This window comes from Oncorhynchus mykiss, chromosome 16 (assembly GCF_057628025.1).
Source record: "Oncorhynchus mykiss isolate SJ-2025 chromosome 16, ASM5762802v1, whole genome shotgun sequence".
In the NCBI taxonomy this organism is placed as follows: domain Eukaryota; kingdom Metazoa; phylum Chordata; class Actinopteri; order Salmoniformes; family Salmonidae; genus Oncorhynchus; species Oncorhynchus mykiss.
Window position 1 is genome coordinate 71824833 of NC_143037.1, and position 16331 is coordinate 71841163.

At 46.5% G+C, this 16331-nt stretch overlaps 1 protein-coding gene across 4 annotated transcripts in view; it reads left to right on the plus strand.

Moving 5' to 3' along the window:
- Positions 1-361: 361 nt before the first annotated feature.
- LOC110491169 (brefeldin A-inhibited guanine nucleotide-exchange protein 2) overlaps positions 362-16331 on the plus strand; it is a 47106-nt gene continuing 31136 nt past the window's right edge. The window contains exons 1-9 of one of the 4 annotated variants that reach the window (XM_036947653.2): positions 362-955; positions 6058-6088; positions 6404-6527; positions 9236-9382; positions 11585-11764; positions 12541-12778; positions 15037-15231; positions 15471-15598; positions 15798-15931. In XM_036947653.2, the coding sequence (XP_036803548.2) occupies positions 787-955; positions 6058-6088; positions 6404-6527; positions 9236-9382; positions 11585-11764; positions 12541-12778; positions 15037-15231; positions 15471-15598; positions 15798-15931 (1346 nt within the window). In that variant the 5' untranslated portion in view covers positions 362-786. The remainder of the gene's footprint in view (positions 956-6057; positions 6089-6403; positions 6528-9235; positions 9383-11584; positions 11765-12540; positions 12779-15036; positions 15232-15470; positions 15599-15797; positions 15932-16331) is intronic. The other 3 variants (XM_036947655.2, XM_090203884.1, XM_036947654.2) reach the window with 3 other exon arrangements.

The following is a 16331-nucleotide window of genomic DNA, read 5'->3' on the forward strand; positions in this document are numbered from 1 at the left end:
GAACCTGGATGTGTTAGAGAATACACTAAACAGGGTTGGGGACATAATAGCTAGTATGTGTCTGGTTGTGTCTATTGTCTCCACCTGGTGGATAAATCGTGTTTTTATTTCAGTGCGAGCGTTCGATTTGTTCAACATATTGGACCAGAGATCATCATTCAGTTCCGTCCGAACTTGACTTCAAAATTACAATTTAAATACAATTCTTAAAATGGTATGCATGATGATGTTTCTCCCCCACCCGAGAGATCTCTTAGCCATCTGCTGCCTTCAGAAGAATCGAAATACATTTTAAAAAGTTACGTTACGTCTTGGGTAAATACTGTCTGAAAGAAATGTTTATGATGAAACGTTGATTATCAGCATGTGTGGCGCAGCGGTCTGAGGCACTGCATCTCAGTACAAGAGGCGTCACCTGGTTCGAATCCAGGCTGAATCCCCATTCGGCCGTGATTGTGAGTCCCATAGGGCAGCGCACAATTGGCCCGGGGTTGGCCGTCATTGTAAATAAGAATGTGTTCGTAACTGACTTGCCAAGTTAAATAGTAAAGGTTTTAGTGGGAAAACCAAAGATTCGTTCATCCAGTAGAGGGGACAAAACGGCCAAATAAAATCAGCTGAAAGTCACGTGACGTGTAACCAACATGGCGACTCAGTGCTGCGTTAGCATCATCAACAAACTCGGTGAATCGACAAGACACCGATAGCCCGGTTTCGTTAGTCTTTTTCTCTCGCATGCACCAGGTCGAAGATGACGGCCTGAGATAGCAGAAGTTATATCAAGAGATGCAACAGCAACGTCTTGCTCAACAACAACAACACCACCAGAAGCAGGCAGAAAGCACAAAAACCAAGAGCATGTTTCTGTCTAGGGCGCTGGAAAAAATCCTGTCGGATAAGGAGGTGAAGCGGAGCCAGCACAGCCAGCTGCGTAAAGCTTGTCAAGTAGCACTTGGTACGTGAGTTGTATTTTTATTCCAGGACATTGCACCCATAGGCATGTTTTGTTTCTTCAATGTAATGTTTTAGGTAACCCTTACGTGCTAACTAATTACTGTCAAGCTAGCTACTATAGTTTCCTAGACAGTTTGGTGTAACATGCTGTAACGCCGCATAATGTTCAACGCGTCAGTCTTTGAACGCTGGCTGATTTATAGTGGGGCCTTGTCATAGATCTGACTGCATGTGAACACTTGGATCTGTCCTATGTTTTCACCACTGTCAACTTTAACAGCTGGCTGGCTAGCTAGTTAACGTGATACCTAGCCATTGGACCAGTCATTGTACAACACGTAGCATTGTCACCTAACCGGAACGGCACCTGTGTTAAATCAACTGGCAACTTCTGCCGCATTCAGATACTAATCGGAACTAGTAAACTCGGAAATGTCCGACTTGTGGATTTGTTGAACGCGGCACGTGTGGCTAAGTAGCCTAGTGGTTAGAGTGTTGGACTAGTAACCAAAAGGTTGCCGGATCGAAACCCCGAACGGACAAGGTAATAATCTGTCGTTCTGCCCCTGAGCAAGGCAGTTAACCCACTTTTCCCCGGGCGCCGAAGAGGTGGATATCGATTATGGCAGACCAGCGCACCTCTCTGATTCAGAGGGGTTGGGTTAAATTCAGAAGTCACATTTCAGTTGAATGCTGTGTTGTACAACTGACTAGGTATCCCCTTTACCTAAATAGAACAAGTTAGCAAGTGGGACTTTTCCCGAAATTCCTAGTTCCGAATTGCACGTGAACGCAACATTAACTCCAGGATACTCGGGACGTCTGTTCTTTTCCATTGAGCAGTGGAGGGATGACGTTAGTTTTACACACCACCCATTCTTGTGTTTGTTGAGAGATACATCCTGTAACCTTGTCTTTGATCATCTGAACAGGATACGTTCCAGCTGTATACCTTTTACTGTCAATTTAAGGATAATGTGTCCGTGACATTTTACTGTAAATTAATGGGCATTATTACTGCCAGTTTAGTATGAGATGTAGCGGAGTCCCTGCCCATCTTCCAAAAAATGTCTTGAGACCCTACGTCTTTTATGGCGGGAACTTCTAGCTAGATCAGCAGCAATCAATTACTATTTGAGAAGGTCAAAATGGATAATGTTAAGTATAGATAGATTCCAGTCGAGTCATAGTCACTGCCAGGTAACCCTGTACTGAAGTAGTACCATATTCATCTGGTGGGTTAATGTTGACCCTGCTCCCTTCAAATAAATGAATCTCTCCGTATTGACATTGCCCAGCCCACTCATAGACGCTCATATTCAGCACACCGTACACTAAACAGTTTACTTAGGCTCTGTTCATTGCATACTTTTCTCATTGGCACGGATGTTGTGTCCGTTGTGGTTTGGTTTATGGGGGGAGAACCTACTTGCCTGGTTATAGCCCAAATTCTTTATGATGATGAGTGGGTACAGGACATTACCTCAACTAGCCTATTCCCCTGCACCCTGACTCTGTACCGGTGCCCCCTGTATATAGCCTCCACATTGACTCTGTACCGGTGCCCCCTGTATATAGCCTCCACATTGACTCTGTACCGGTGCCCCTGTATATAGCCTCCACATTGACTCTGTACAGGTACCCCCTGTATATAGCCTCCACATTGACTCTGTACCGGTGCCCCCTGTATATAGCCTCCACATTGACTCTGTACAGGTACCCCCTGTATATAGCCTCCAAATTGACTCTGTACCGGTGCCCCCTGTATATAGCCTCCACATTGACTCTGTACCGGTGCCCCCTGTATATAGCCTCCACATTGACTCTGTACCGGTGCTCCCTGTATATAGCCTCCACATTGACTCTGTACCGGTGCCCCTGTATATAGCCTCCACATGGACTCTGTACCGGTGCCCCCTGTATATAGCCTCCACATTGACTCTGTACCGGTGCTCCCTGTATATAGCCTCCACATTGACTCTGTACCGGTGCCCCTGTATATAGCCTCCACATTGACTCTGTACCGGTGCCCCCTGTATATAGCCTCCACATTGACTCTGTACCGGTACCCCCTGTATATAGCCTCCACATTGACTCTGTACCGGTGCCCCCTGTATATAGCCTCCACATTGACTCTGTACAGGTACCCCCTGTATATAGCCTCCACATTGACTCTGTACCGGTGCCCCCTGTATATAGCCTCCACATTGACTCAGTACAAGTACCCCCCTGTATATAGCCTCCACACTGACTCGGCACCGGTGCCCCCTGTATATAACTTCCACACTGACTCGGTACCGGTGCCCCCTGTATATAGCCTCCACACTGACTCTGTACCGGAGCCCCCTGTATATAACCTCCACATTGACTCAGTACCGGTGCCCCCTGTATATAGCCTCCACATTGACTCTGTACCGTAACACCCTGTATATAGTCTCCACATTGACTCTGTACCGGTACCCCCTGTATATAGCCTCCACACTGACTCTGTACCGGAGCCCCCTGTATATAACCTCCACACTGACTCTGTACCGGAGCCCCCTGTATATAACCTCCACATTGACTCAGTACCGGTGCCCCCTGTATATAGCCTCCACACTGACTCTGTACCGGTACCCCCTGTATATAGCCTCCACACTGACTCTGTACCGGTGCCCCCTGTATATAGCCTCCACACTGACTCTGTACCGGTGCCCCCTGTATATAGCCTCCACACTGACTCTGTACCGGTACCCCCTGTATATAACCTCCACATATACTCTGTACCGGTACCCCCTGTATATAACCTCCACATATACTCTGTACCGGTACCCCCTGTATATAACCTCCACATTGACTCAGTACCGGTGCCTCATTATTCTTATTGTGTTACTTTTTATTTTAGTCTCCTTGGTAACTATTTTCTTCTTCTTGAACTGCACTGTTGGTTAAGGGCTGGTAAGAAAGCATTTCACAGTAAAGTCTACACTGTTGGTTAAGGGCTTGTAAGAAAGCATTTCACAGTAAAGTCTACACTGTTGGTTAAGGGCTGGTAAGAAAGCATTTCACAGTAAAGTCTACACTGTTGGTTAAGGGCTTGTAAGAAAGCATTTCACAGTAAAGTCTACACTGTTGGTTAAGGGCTTGTAAGAAAGCATTTCACAGTAAAGTCTACACTGTTGGTTAATGGCTTGTAAGTCAGCATTTCACAGTAAGGTCTACACTGTTGGTTAATGGCTTGTAAGTCAGCATTTCACAGTAAGGTCTACACTGTTGGTTGAGGGCTTGTAAGTCAGCATTTCACGGTAAAGTCTACACTGTTGGTTAAGGGCTTGTAAGTCAGCATTTCACGGTAAAGTCTACACTGTTGGTTAGGGGCTTGTAAGTCAGCATTTCATGGTAAAGTCTACACTGTTGGTTGAGGGCTTGTAAGAAAGCATTTCACGGTAAAGTCTACACTGTTGGTTAGGGGCTTGTAAGTCAGCATTTCACGGTAAGGTCTACACTGTTGGTTAATGGCCTGTAAGAAAGCATTTCACGGTAAAGTCTACACTGTTGGTTAGGGGCTTGTAAGTCAGCATTTCACGGTAAGGTCTACACTGTTGGTTAGGGGCTTGTAAGTCAGCATTTCACAGTAAAGTCTACACTGTTGGTTAATGGCCTGTAAGAAAGCATTTCACGGTAAAGTCTACACTGTTGGTTAAGGGCTTGTCAGTCAGCATTTCACGGTAAGGTCTACACTTGTTGTTTTCGGCGCATTTGGCAAATAAAGTTTGATTTGATTTGGGTTTCTTTAATCTGATAACATGTTTATAATGGTGTGATTCCATACAAAACCCCCCAAATAATGTTTTTTTGTTGTTGTCATGGTTTCATATGGAATCACTTAATGAGCATGCCTCAATGGATCCTCGTCCTCTGACTAAAATTAGCCAGTCTTTTTCACAAACTGTGAGTGGCCAATTGACTGTGGTTCCACCTAGTTTGAGTGTACCCACACGCATGCCATTGAGAAATGACATGTCCTAGACACTGGCACCATAGTTATTATTTTTTTTACTGTGCTGTTTCCTAGATCAGTGGTTCCCACCCCAAAACAGGAACTCAGTTCGGATTTAAACATTCTCCTGAAAGTTGTAATAGTAGAATGCACTGGAGAGAGGGGGGCAGGATGTTCCCCAGGATGTTCCCCCAATGCTGGAAGGGAGGGCCCCCGAGTGGGGGAAAAGTTTGTGAACCCCAGTCCTAGATTATGAAATGTAGACTATAGCACAAGTTCTATTTGTTGTTGTTGTTAAGGGGAGATGAGATGAGCAACTGGAGATGTACAGTGGTGCAGTAATTAGGCTATAATGCTGCTTCTACAGCTGATGGCTTATTTATGGATCCCAGGTGAGCCTTGGGAGAGTCTGCAGTTTTTTTTCTTTCATATTTACTATACAACACAACTTTAATGTTCATTGTTGCAGCGGACAATGGGAATTCTGTCTTCTGTGCTCTTCATTTCCCCCCCTGATATCACACAGACAGTCACACACAGTTGAGAGGAGCACAGGGCCAAGCTGCAGTTGAGTCGACAACGGCTGTAGGCTATTTCCACAGAGTGTACTCTGTTCTACCTCGTGTGCCTGCCTTGAGAACAACTTTGGGTCTTGTGTGTCAGCAGTTGCCAAGCATCTCAGCATGTGAAGTTCTGGGATACAGCAGCCCAATTTGGTCACATCAAGGTCTGGCCTTGTATGTATGCACTATTGCTAATGCTCAGACCTACTAGGCTAGATAAGGAAAATGGTGACTTACAGTGGTGCATTTCGGCCTGTTCTGACAGATCTGCTTCGAACACAGGATCTTTGCTCTGCCCAAAGCTGTCACCAATGTTAAGGCGATAAGATTGTCTCTGGTCATTAGCAAGAGGTTTATGGGTTTTGAGGTTGTGAAATTTGCACATTTTAATTTGCTAATGCTAACTGTATTCATGGTATGTTGATACTGGTATTTTTATGCTAGTGAAATTAATGATCAGTTATGCCTAAAACACAGAAACACGTTCATCAGGTCTAAAGGTCAAAGTTCAGACCTCACTAATCTTGTTCCTTTTTTTTCTTTTTTTTTTTCACTTCACAGATGAAATCAAAATCGAGCTTGAGAAGCAAAAGTAAGTTCAAACCCCTTTCTCTCCGGAAGTATCTGCAGCTCATGGACAGGTGTTTGGTTTGATGCACTTATTAAAGGGATACTGCAATATATTTTTTAGCAGTTTTTTTTCTCTCTGCGTGCGGTTAGCAGGAAGTTTAAGTGAGTTTCTGGAGCCTTTGCTATCTAGCGTTAGCACAACGACTAGAAGGCTACAGGAAACAGCTGTCATGCTCTCCCTTTTAAGCAGTCACCGCTGTCATTAGTGGTTATTAAACTTGGGATGTCCTGAGGCCTGCATGTCATCATAACCTCGTGCTGTGGCTCCTTTCTCCAGAGATGGCTCAGTGGTCCCGCCCCGAGCAAACTACATTGAAGCTGACCAATACGTGCTGCCTTTTGAGCTCGCCTGTCAATCAAAGTCCCCACGCGTTGTCAGCACCTCGTTGGACTGCTTACAGGTACGCAGGTTTACACATCAAAGGACTTAAACACACCAACACTCATACGTATTACATTTCAATTTGTTACATGTGCCGAATACAACGGGTGTGGACCGTAAGTAAGCGTTTCACTGTTGTGTTACAGTTGTAATACCTGTTGTATTATTTATATATATATATATATTAGTTTATTCAACTGTCCTACTGTCTCACTGTCCCTTTTGTCACTATCTTACTATCACTGTCTCACTGTCCTACTGTCTCACTGTCCTACTGTCTCTGTCCTACTGTCTCACTGTCCTTTTGTCACTATCTTACTATCACTGTCTCACTGTCCTACTGTCCTAGTCTCACTGTCACACTGTCCTACTGTCCTACTGTCTCACTGTCCTACTGTCTCACTGTCTCACTGTCTCTGTCCTACTGTCTCACTGTCCTACTGTCTCACTGTCCTACTGTCTCACTGTCCTATTGTCACTGTCCTACTGTCTCACTGTCCTACTGTCTCACTGTCCTACTGTCTCTGTCCTACTGTCTCACTGTCCCTTTTATCACTGTCTCACTGTCCTACTGTCTCACTGTCATACTGTCTCTGTCCTACTGTCTCACTGTCCTTTTGTCACTATCTTACTATCACTGTCTCACTGTCCTACTGTCCTAGTCTCACTGTCACACTGTCCTACTGTCCTACTGTCTCACTGTCCTACTGTCTCACTGTCTCACTGTCTCTGTCCTACTGTCTCACTGTCCTACTGTCTCACTGTCCTACTGTCTCACTGTCCTATTGTCACTGTCCTACTGTCTCACTGTCCTACTGTCTCACTGTCCTACTGTCTCACTGTCCTACTGTCTCACTGTCTCACTGTCTCTGTCCTACTGTCTCACTGTCCTACTGTCTCACTGTCCTACTGTCCTACTGTCTCACTGTCCTATTGTCACTGTCCTACTGTCCTACTGTCTCACTGTCCTACTGTCCTACTGTCTCACTGTCCTACTGTCTCACTGTCCTACTGTCTCACTGTCCTACTGTCTCACTGTCCTACTGTCTCACTGTCCTACTGTCTCACTGTCTCACTGTCCTATTGTCACTGTCCTATTGTCACTGTCCTATTGTCACTGTCCTATTGTCACTGTCCTATTGTCACTGTCCTATTGTCACTGTCTCACTGTCCTACTGTCCTACTGTCCTACTGTCCTACTGTCTCACTGTCTCACTGTCTCACTGTCTCACTGTCCTACTGTCCTACTGTCCCACTGTCTCACTGTCTCACTGTCTCACTGTCTCACTGTCCCACTGTCCCACTGTCTCACTGTCTCACTGTCCTACTGTCTCACTGTCTCACTGTCCTACTGTCTCACTGTCCTATTGTTTATTTGTTTATTCAACTCTCCTACTGTCTCACTGTCCTACTGTCTCTGTCCTACTGTCTCTGTCCTACTGTCTCACTGTCCCTTTTGTCACTATCTTACTATCACTGTCCTACTGTCTCACTGTCCTATTGTCACTGTCCTACTGTCTCACTGTCCTACTGTCTCACTGTCCTTTTGTCACTATCTTACTATCACTGTCTCACTGTCCTACTGTCCTACTGTCTCACTGTCCTAGTCTCACTGTCCTACTGTCACACTGTCCTACTGTCCTACTGTCACTGTCCTACTGTCGCACTGTCTCACTGTCTCTGTCCTACTGTCTCACTGTCTCACTGTCCTACTGTCTCACTGTCCTACTGTCTCACTGTCCTATTGTCACTGTCTCACTGTCCTACTGTCTCACTGTCCTACTGTCTCACTGTCCTACTGTCTCACTGTCCTACTGTCTCACTGTCTCACTGTCTCACTGTCCTACTGTCTCACTGTCTCACTGTCCTATTGTCACTGTCCTATTGTCACTGTCCCACTGTCCTACTGTCTCACTGTCCTATTGTCACTATCTCACTGTCCTATTGTCACTGTCTCACTGTCCTTTTGTCTCACTGTCCCACTGTCCTACTGTCTCACTGTCCTATTGTCACTATCTCACTGTCCCATTGTCACTATCTCACTGTCCTATTGTCACTGTCTCACTGTCCTTTTGTCTTACTGTCCTATTGTCTTACTGTCCTATTGTCTTACTTGACATAGCAGCAGGTAGCCTAGTGGTTAGAGCGTTGGGCCAGTAACCGCAAGGTCGCTAGTTCAAATCCCCAAGCCGACAAGGGGAAAAATCTGTTGACGTACCCTTGAGCAACACACTTAAGCCTAATTGCTCCAGGGTCGCCGTTGATCATGTCTGTCCCTGACCCCGCTTTCCAAGGGGAGTTGCAACAAACATACTTCCAGTTCACACATGCTTAATACACGCTTCTATGCATGTGTGAAATAGGAGGAATATAAGCATCTGTCAGATCATTATTTATTGTGATCTAGTTCTATACTGTATATCCGATTGTGTGTACATATCAGTCATATTTAATATAAATATATATTATATAATTTATATTTTTTTATCTGGCTTTTTGATTTATTGTTGATTGTACTGCAATGTTTAGGGAACTGGCATGCAAGCGTTTGTAAACTAGGTAAACTGTGTACGTGTCAGATTATTTTCTAGTAAATGCCACATGGACTTAATATGATCTTACACCTGTTGTGTCTCCTCAGAAATGTCTGACTTGTGGATGTCCGACTCCTTCTAAATGCCACAGATGCTCACTCTCTCCACAATCTCTCCCCTCTCCCCATGGCAGAAGCTCATTGCGTATGGCCACATCACGGGCAATGCCTCTGACAGTAGTGCTCCAGGGAAGAGGCTCATCGACCGGTTACTGGAGACCATTTGTAACTGTTTCCAGGGCCCACAGACAGACGAGGGGGTGCAACTGCAGATCGTTAAGGTCTGGCAGGGACCCCATCCATCTTAAACCTCTCCTTTAATGAATTGCTACTTATTTATACAGAACATATGCAGAACCAATCAAACGTTTGGACACACCTACTCATTCAAGGGTTTTTCTTTATTTTTACTGTTTTCTACATTGCCAAGAAAGAGTGTGCAAAGCTGTCATCAAGGCAAAGGGTGGCTACTTTGAAGAATTTCAAATATAAAGTATATTTTGATTTGTTTATCACTTTTTAGTTATTACATGATTCCATGTGTGTTATGTCATAGTTTAGATGTCTTCACTGTTATGCTACAATGTAGAACCTAGTTTAAATAAAGAGGACCTGTAATGAGTAGCTGTGTCCAAACTTTTGACTGGTCCTAGTTGCCTCTCAGGACAAATTTCTGCCCATTATTTTCCACATCCCAGTGTGATGCTACAGATATAGTAGTGATGCTACAGGTATAGTAGTGATGCTACAGGTATAGTAGTGATGCTACAGGTATAGTAGTGATGCTACAGGTATAGTAGTGATGCTACAGGTATAGTAGTGATGCTACAGGTATAGTAGTGATGCTACAGGTATAGTAGTGATGCTACAGGTATAGTAGTGATGCTACAGGTATAGTAGTGATGCTACAGGTATAGTAGTGATGCTACAGGTATAGTAGTGATGCTACAGGTATAGTAGTGATGCTACAGGTATAGTAGTGATGCTACAGGTATAGTAGTGATGCTACAGGTATAGTAGTGATGCTACAGGTATAGTAGTGATGCTACAGATATAGTAGTGATGCTACAGATATAGTAGTGATGCTACAGATATAGTAGTGATGCTACAGATATAGTAGTGATGCTACAGATATAGTAGTGATGCTACAGATATAGTAGTGATGCTACAGATATAGTAGTGATGCTACAGATATAGTAGTGAAGCTACAGGTATAGTAGTGATGCTACAGGTATAGTAGTGATGCTACAGGTATAGTAGTGATGCTACAGGTATAGTAGTGATGCTACAGGTATAGTAGTGATGCTACAGGTATAGTAGTGATGCTACAGGTATAGTAGTGATGCTACAGGTATAGTAGTGATGCTACAGGTATAGTAGTGATGCTACAGGTATAGTAGTGATGCTACAGGTATAGTAGTGAAGCTACAGGTATAGTAGTGAAGCTACAGGTATAGTAGTGATGCTACAGGTATAGTAGTGATGCTACAGGTATAGTAGTGATGCTACAGGTATAGTAGTGATGCTACAGGTATAGTAGTGATGCTACAGGTATAGTAGTGATGCTACAGGTATAGTAGTGATGCTACAGGTATAGTAGTGATGCTACAGGTATAGTAGTGATGCTACAGATATAGTAGTGATACTACAGATATAGTAGTGATGCTACAGGTATAGTAGTGATGCTACAGGTATAGTAGTGATGCTACAGGTATAGTAGTGATGCTACAGGTATAGTAGTGATGCTACAGATATAGTAGTGATGCTACAGATATAGTAGTGATGCTACAGATATAGTAGTGATGCTACAGATATAGTAGTGATGCTACAGATATAGTAGTGATGCTACAGATATAGTAGTGATGCTACAGATATAGTAGTGATGCTACAGGTATAGTAGTGATGCTACAGGTATAGTAGTGATGCTACAGGTATAGTAGTGATGCTACAGGTATAGTAGTGATGCTACAGGTATAGTAGTGATACTACAGGTATCCGGAGCCACATCTGTCTCTTACGGCTGGCTGTACAGGAGACGTGATACATAACCAGAGCTCATTTCAGCTTCCCATAGTGGAGCTCCAGAGTTGAGGGTCCAAAAGTCTGTCGTGTTCAAACAAGCTGCCCGCCACTATTATCACGGTTGTGTACAGGTTTTATTGGACTGACAAACATTCCTACGACATATAAAGATGCTGTATATAAGATAGTTCTTCTATAATTCACAAAGGTAGTTAAAGACACTATGTATTCTCTGTTCTGTGTCTGTATGGACTAGGGATGCCAAAATTCAGGGAACTTTTTAATAAAATCCCTGGTTTTCCAGAAATTCTGGTTGGAGGATTACAGATTAACCTTCTTATTCCCTTCTGATTCTGCGAAACTTCCAACTAGGATTTCAGGAAAATCAGGGATTTTTTTGGGGGGGGGGAGTTCCCGGAATTGTGCATTCCTAGTTCTGACCCCTCTCTGTTCTCCTGTAGGCTCTGCTGACGGCAGTCACCTCCCCTCACATTGAGATCCACGAGGGAACGGTTCTGCTGACAGTGCGTACCTGTTACAACATCTACCTGGCCAGCCGTAACCTCATCAACCAGACCACCGCCAAGGCTACGCTCACACAGATGGTCAATGTCATCTTCACCCACATGGAGACTCAGGCGGTCAGTGCACTACTGTCCCCTGTCCAGACCAGTCCATATCACTCTCATATGTACATAGTCATCTATAACATGCACTTTGACTCAATCATAGATGCTGGTGTGTATCATCTTAGAGCGAGCTGATGGACTAATGGGAATGTAAATATCCGGATTGAAACTAGACTCTGGAACTAGACGAGAAATGGATACACTCCTCGTATCTCAATAATTTCTCCATAAGTGTATTTGTGTCTCCTTCCCGAGTCGGGGTGGAACGGCCCGCGTCTCCTTCCCGAGTCGGGGTGGAACGGCCCGCGTCTCCTTCCCGAGTCGGGGTGGAACGGCCCGCGTCTCCTTCCCGAGTCGGGGTGGAACGGCCCGCGTCTCCTTCCCGAGTCGGGGTGGAACGGCCCGCGTCTCCTTCCCGAGTCGGGGTGGAACGGCCCGCGTCTCCTTCCCGAGTCGGGGTGGAACGGCCCGCGTCTCCTTCCCGAGTCGGGGTGGAACGGCCCGCGTCTCCTTCCCGAGTCGGGGTGGAACGGCCCGCGTCTCCTTCCCGAGTCGGGGTGGAACGGCCCGCGTCTCCTTCCCGAGTCGGGGTGGAACGGCCCGTGTCTCCTTCCCGAGTCGGGGTGGAACGGCCCGTGTCTCCTTCTCGAGTCGGGGTGGAACGGCCCGTGTCTCCTAGTCCTATTAGTTGACTGGTTCATTGGCTGGTATTGACCTGCAGTTAGTTTGGTGGTCTGACTAGTTGTGTTGATCATGGCTGGTCTGTTCATTTCCCTGCATCTATACAGGCTATAGAGGCTCAGGAGAAGGATAGACTATGTCTGCCCAAGCAGAACCCTTCCCCTTCCCCTGGGCAGATGTCTGGTGGTTCCCCCCGGTCAGACTCCACCCCAGACCTCAACGGGACCCCTTTTCCTGCAGCCAGCACACTGGACCTTAATACCATCAATGGCCAACCGGAGGAGTGCAAGACTGAGGAGGATGTGACTGCTACAGAGGAGCACAGAGAGGACACACCACCTCCAGGTATTGGCCTTCTTTGTATTCATACTTAGCATCCATCTGTGCTGTTCCCAGAGAGCTACTGTCCTATAGGTTTACACTAGGGCTCTACAACCCTGTTCCCAGAGAGCTACCGTCCTACAGGGTTACACTAGGGCTCTCCAACCCTGCTACCGTCCTATAGGTTTACACTAGGGCTCTACAACCCTGTTCCCAGAGAGCTACCGTCCTATAGGTTTACACTAGGGCTCTCCAACCCTGCTACCATCCTATAGGTTTACACTAGGGCTCTCTAACCCTGTTCCCAGAGAGCTACCGTCCTACAGGTTTACACTAGGGCTCTCCAACCCTGCTACCATCCTATAGGTTTACACTAGGGCTCTCTAACCCTGTTCCCAGAGAGCTACCGTCCTACAGGTTTACACTAGGGCTCTCCAACCCTGCTACCATCCTATAGGTTTACACTAGGGCTCTCTAACCCTGTTCCCAGAGAGCTACCGTCCTATAGGTTTACACTAGGGCTCTCCAACCCTGCTACCATCCTATAGGTTTACACTAGGGCTCTCCAACCCTGCTACCATCCTATAGGTTTACACTAGGGCTCTCTAACCCTGTTCCCGGAGAGCTACCGTCCTATAGGTTTACACTAGGGCTCTCCAACCCTGCTACCATCCTATAGGTTTACACTACAACCTTAATCGAGCGCACTTGATTTTTAAAAGTTATTATAAACAAATGTACGCCTTTTTCCCCTCCCATTTTCAAGTACGATCTTGTTTCATCGCTGCAACTCCCCAACGGACTCGGGAGAGGCGACGGTTGAGTAGTGCCTCCTCCGAAACATGACGCGCCAAATCTGCTCGCTTAACCCTGAAGCCAGCTACACCAATGTGTAGGAGGAAACACTGTTTAACTGATGACAGAAATCAGCCTGCAGGTGCCTAGACTGCCACAAGGAGTCGCTAGAGCTCGGTGAGTCAAGTAACCCCCCCCCCCCCAAACCCGGATGACACTGGGCCAATTGTGCGCCACCCTATGGGACTCCCGTTCACAGCCGGTTGTGGCACAGCCTGGAATCAAACCCGGGTCTCTAGTGACACCTCAAGCAATGCAGTGGCTTAGACCTCTGCACCATTCGGAAGGACCACACACTTCATGTTAATCATTTTCTGGTTGATGAGACGAATCTGGTTATCTACAACTGTGGTTGGAGTGAGAACCTACAGGAGGGTAGTTCTCCGGGAACGGGGTTGGAGTGAGAACCTACAGGAGGGTAGTTCTCCGGGAACGGGGTTGGAGTGAGAACCTACAGGAGGGTAGTTCTCCGGGAACGGGGTTGGAGTGAGAACCTACAGGAGGGTAGTTCTCCGGGAACGGGGTTGGAGTGAAAACCTACAGGAGTGTCGCTCTCCAGGAACAGGGTTGGAGTGAAAACCTACAGGAGTGTCGCTCTCCAGGAACAGGGTTGGAGTGAGAACCTACAGGAGGGTAGTTCTCCGGGAACGGGGTTGGAGTGAGAACCTACAGGAGGGTAGTTCTCCGGGAACGGGGTTGGAGTGAGAACCTACAGGAGGGTAGTTCTCCGGGAACGGAGTGAGAACCTACAGGAGGGTAGTTCTCCGGGAACGGGGTTGGAGTGAGAACCTACAGGAGGGTAGTTCTCCGGGAACGGGGTTGGAGTGAGAACCTACAGGAGGGTAGTTCTCCGGGAACGGGGTTGGAGTGAGAACCTACAGGAGGGTAGTTCTCCGGGAACGGGGTTGGAGTGAAAACCTACAGGAGTGTCGCTCTCCAGGAACAGGGTTGGAGTGAAAACCTACAGGAGTGTAGTTCTCCGGGAACGGGGTTGGAGTGAAAACCTACAGGAGTGTCGCTCTCCAGGAACAGGGTTGGAGTGAAAACCTACAGGAGTGTAGTTCTCCGGGAACGGGGTTGGAGTGAGAACCTACAGGAGGGTAGTTCTCCGGGAACGGGGTTGGAGTGAGAACCTACAGGAGGGTAGTTCTCCGGGAACGGGGTTGGAGTGAGAACCTACAGGAGGGTAGTTCTCCGGGAACGGGGTTGGAGTGAAAACCTACAGGAGTGTCGCTCTCCAGGAACAGGGTTGGAGTGAACCTACAGGAGTGTCGCTCTCCAGGAACAGGGTTGGAGTGAAAACCTACAGGAGTGTCGCTCTCCAGGAACAGGGTTGGCTGCCATAGATCATGATTTTATTGTAAGACATTTCTGAAGCTCACATCATCCTCATTAATTTGACACTTGGTCTTTTTCCTCATCAATAGTTTTTAATGATCCACTTCCAGAAACACCACCAGCAGTAACACAGTCAGTAGAGGAAGGGGGAGGGGGATCAGAATTAGGGGAGAGGGGGACATCGGGAGTAGGTCAGGTCGATTCAAAGCCAACAGAGCAACCAACGACTGATGTGGCGGAGGACGTGGCCGCAGAACCAGAACCACAGACCCAAACTGCACAAGGTCAGTAATTGGTTGTGATCGGAGTGAGTGGACAGTTTGTTATTCAGGGCTTGCCTGTCATTTACACACCTGTGTCAAGGTTCCTGCCTTGTAGTTTTTCCAGGCCATTGTGCTTCTGCATTGCTTGCTGTTTGGGGTTTTAGGCTGGAAAAGCGCTTTGTAACATCTGCTGATGTAGAAAAGGCCTTACAATCAAATGTGTTTTATATCTGACTGGTCTGTTCCACCCCTCCACACAGCAGGGGACCATCCCCCACACATACCACCAGAGCACCCTGATCTGATGCCCCCTACACCCAGGACAGTTAGGAACCAGATGAATGGCATTATGGGTGACCATGGTTCCGTGTCCTCTACAGACATCTTGGTGAGTGATCTCTTATCTTGGAATGAGGATGTGTCACATCAAAAGTTTTAATGGGAACTGTGATTCCTGATGATTTTTTACCCTTAATTAATTATACATAGTTATGCTCAGTTTTAGTTATCTATTGACAATTGCATGGTACATTTTAAAGCTGTTCTGTTTTTAGTTTTTTAGTTTTTTTTCTCGTCGTGTCTTTTAGGATTTAGAGTCCATGCAGGGTGTCCAGAACGCTGTTGGTTTCTCACACATCCTGCAGAAAGACGCCTTCCTGGTCTTCCGCTCCCTCTGCAAACTGTCCATGAAGCCGCTGGCGGACGGATCCCCTGACCCAAAGTGAGACATCATCCACTAGCCCTTCAGCCCATCATCCACTAGCCCTTCAGCTCATCATCCACTAGCCCTTCAACCCTCGGTTCCCCGCTCAGTTCACACCCACAACTTCACCTTTCCCTTCATCTCATCACCTAAACCAAGTCCACATTTTTCTGCTTTCTGTTCACAATAATGTCATTTAGCAGACTTGTTTTACCCATAAGCGACTTAAGTCATGTGTGCATGTATACATTCTGTGTACGGGTGGTCCCGGGAATTGAACCAACTATCCTGGTGTTGCAAGCTTCAAGCGTTACTAGCTAAGCTACAGAAGACCACCAGGCCCCAATAGAGGACTATATCACTAGCTGTCACTTACTTGATATAACTAGAGTGTTTAAAGATCCTGAGGTTTTCTGGA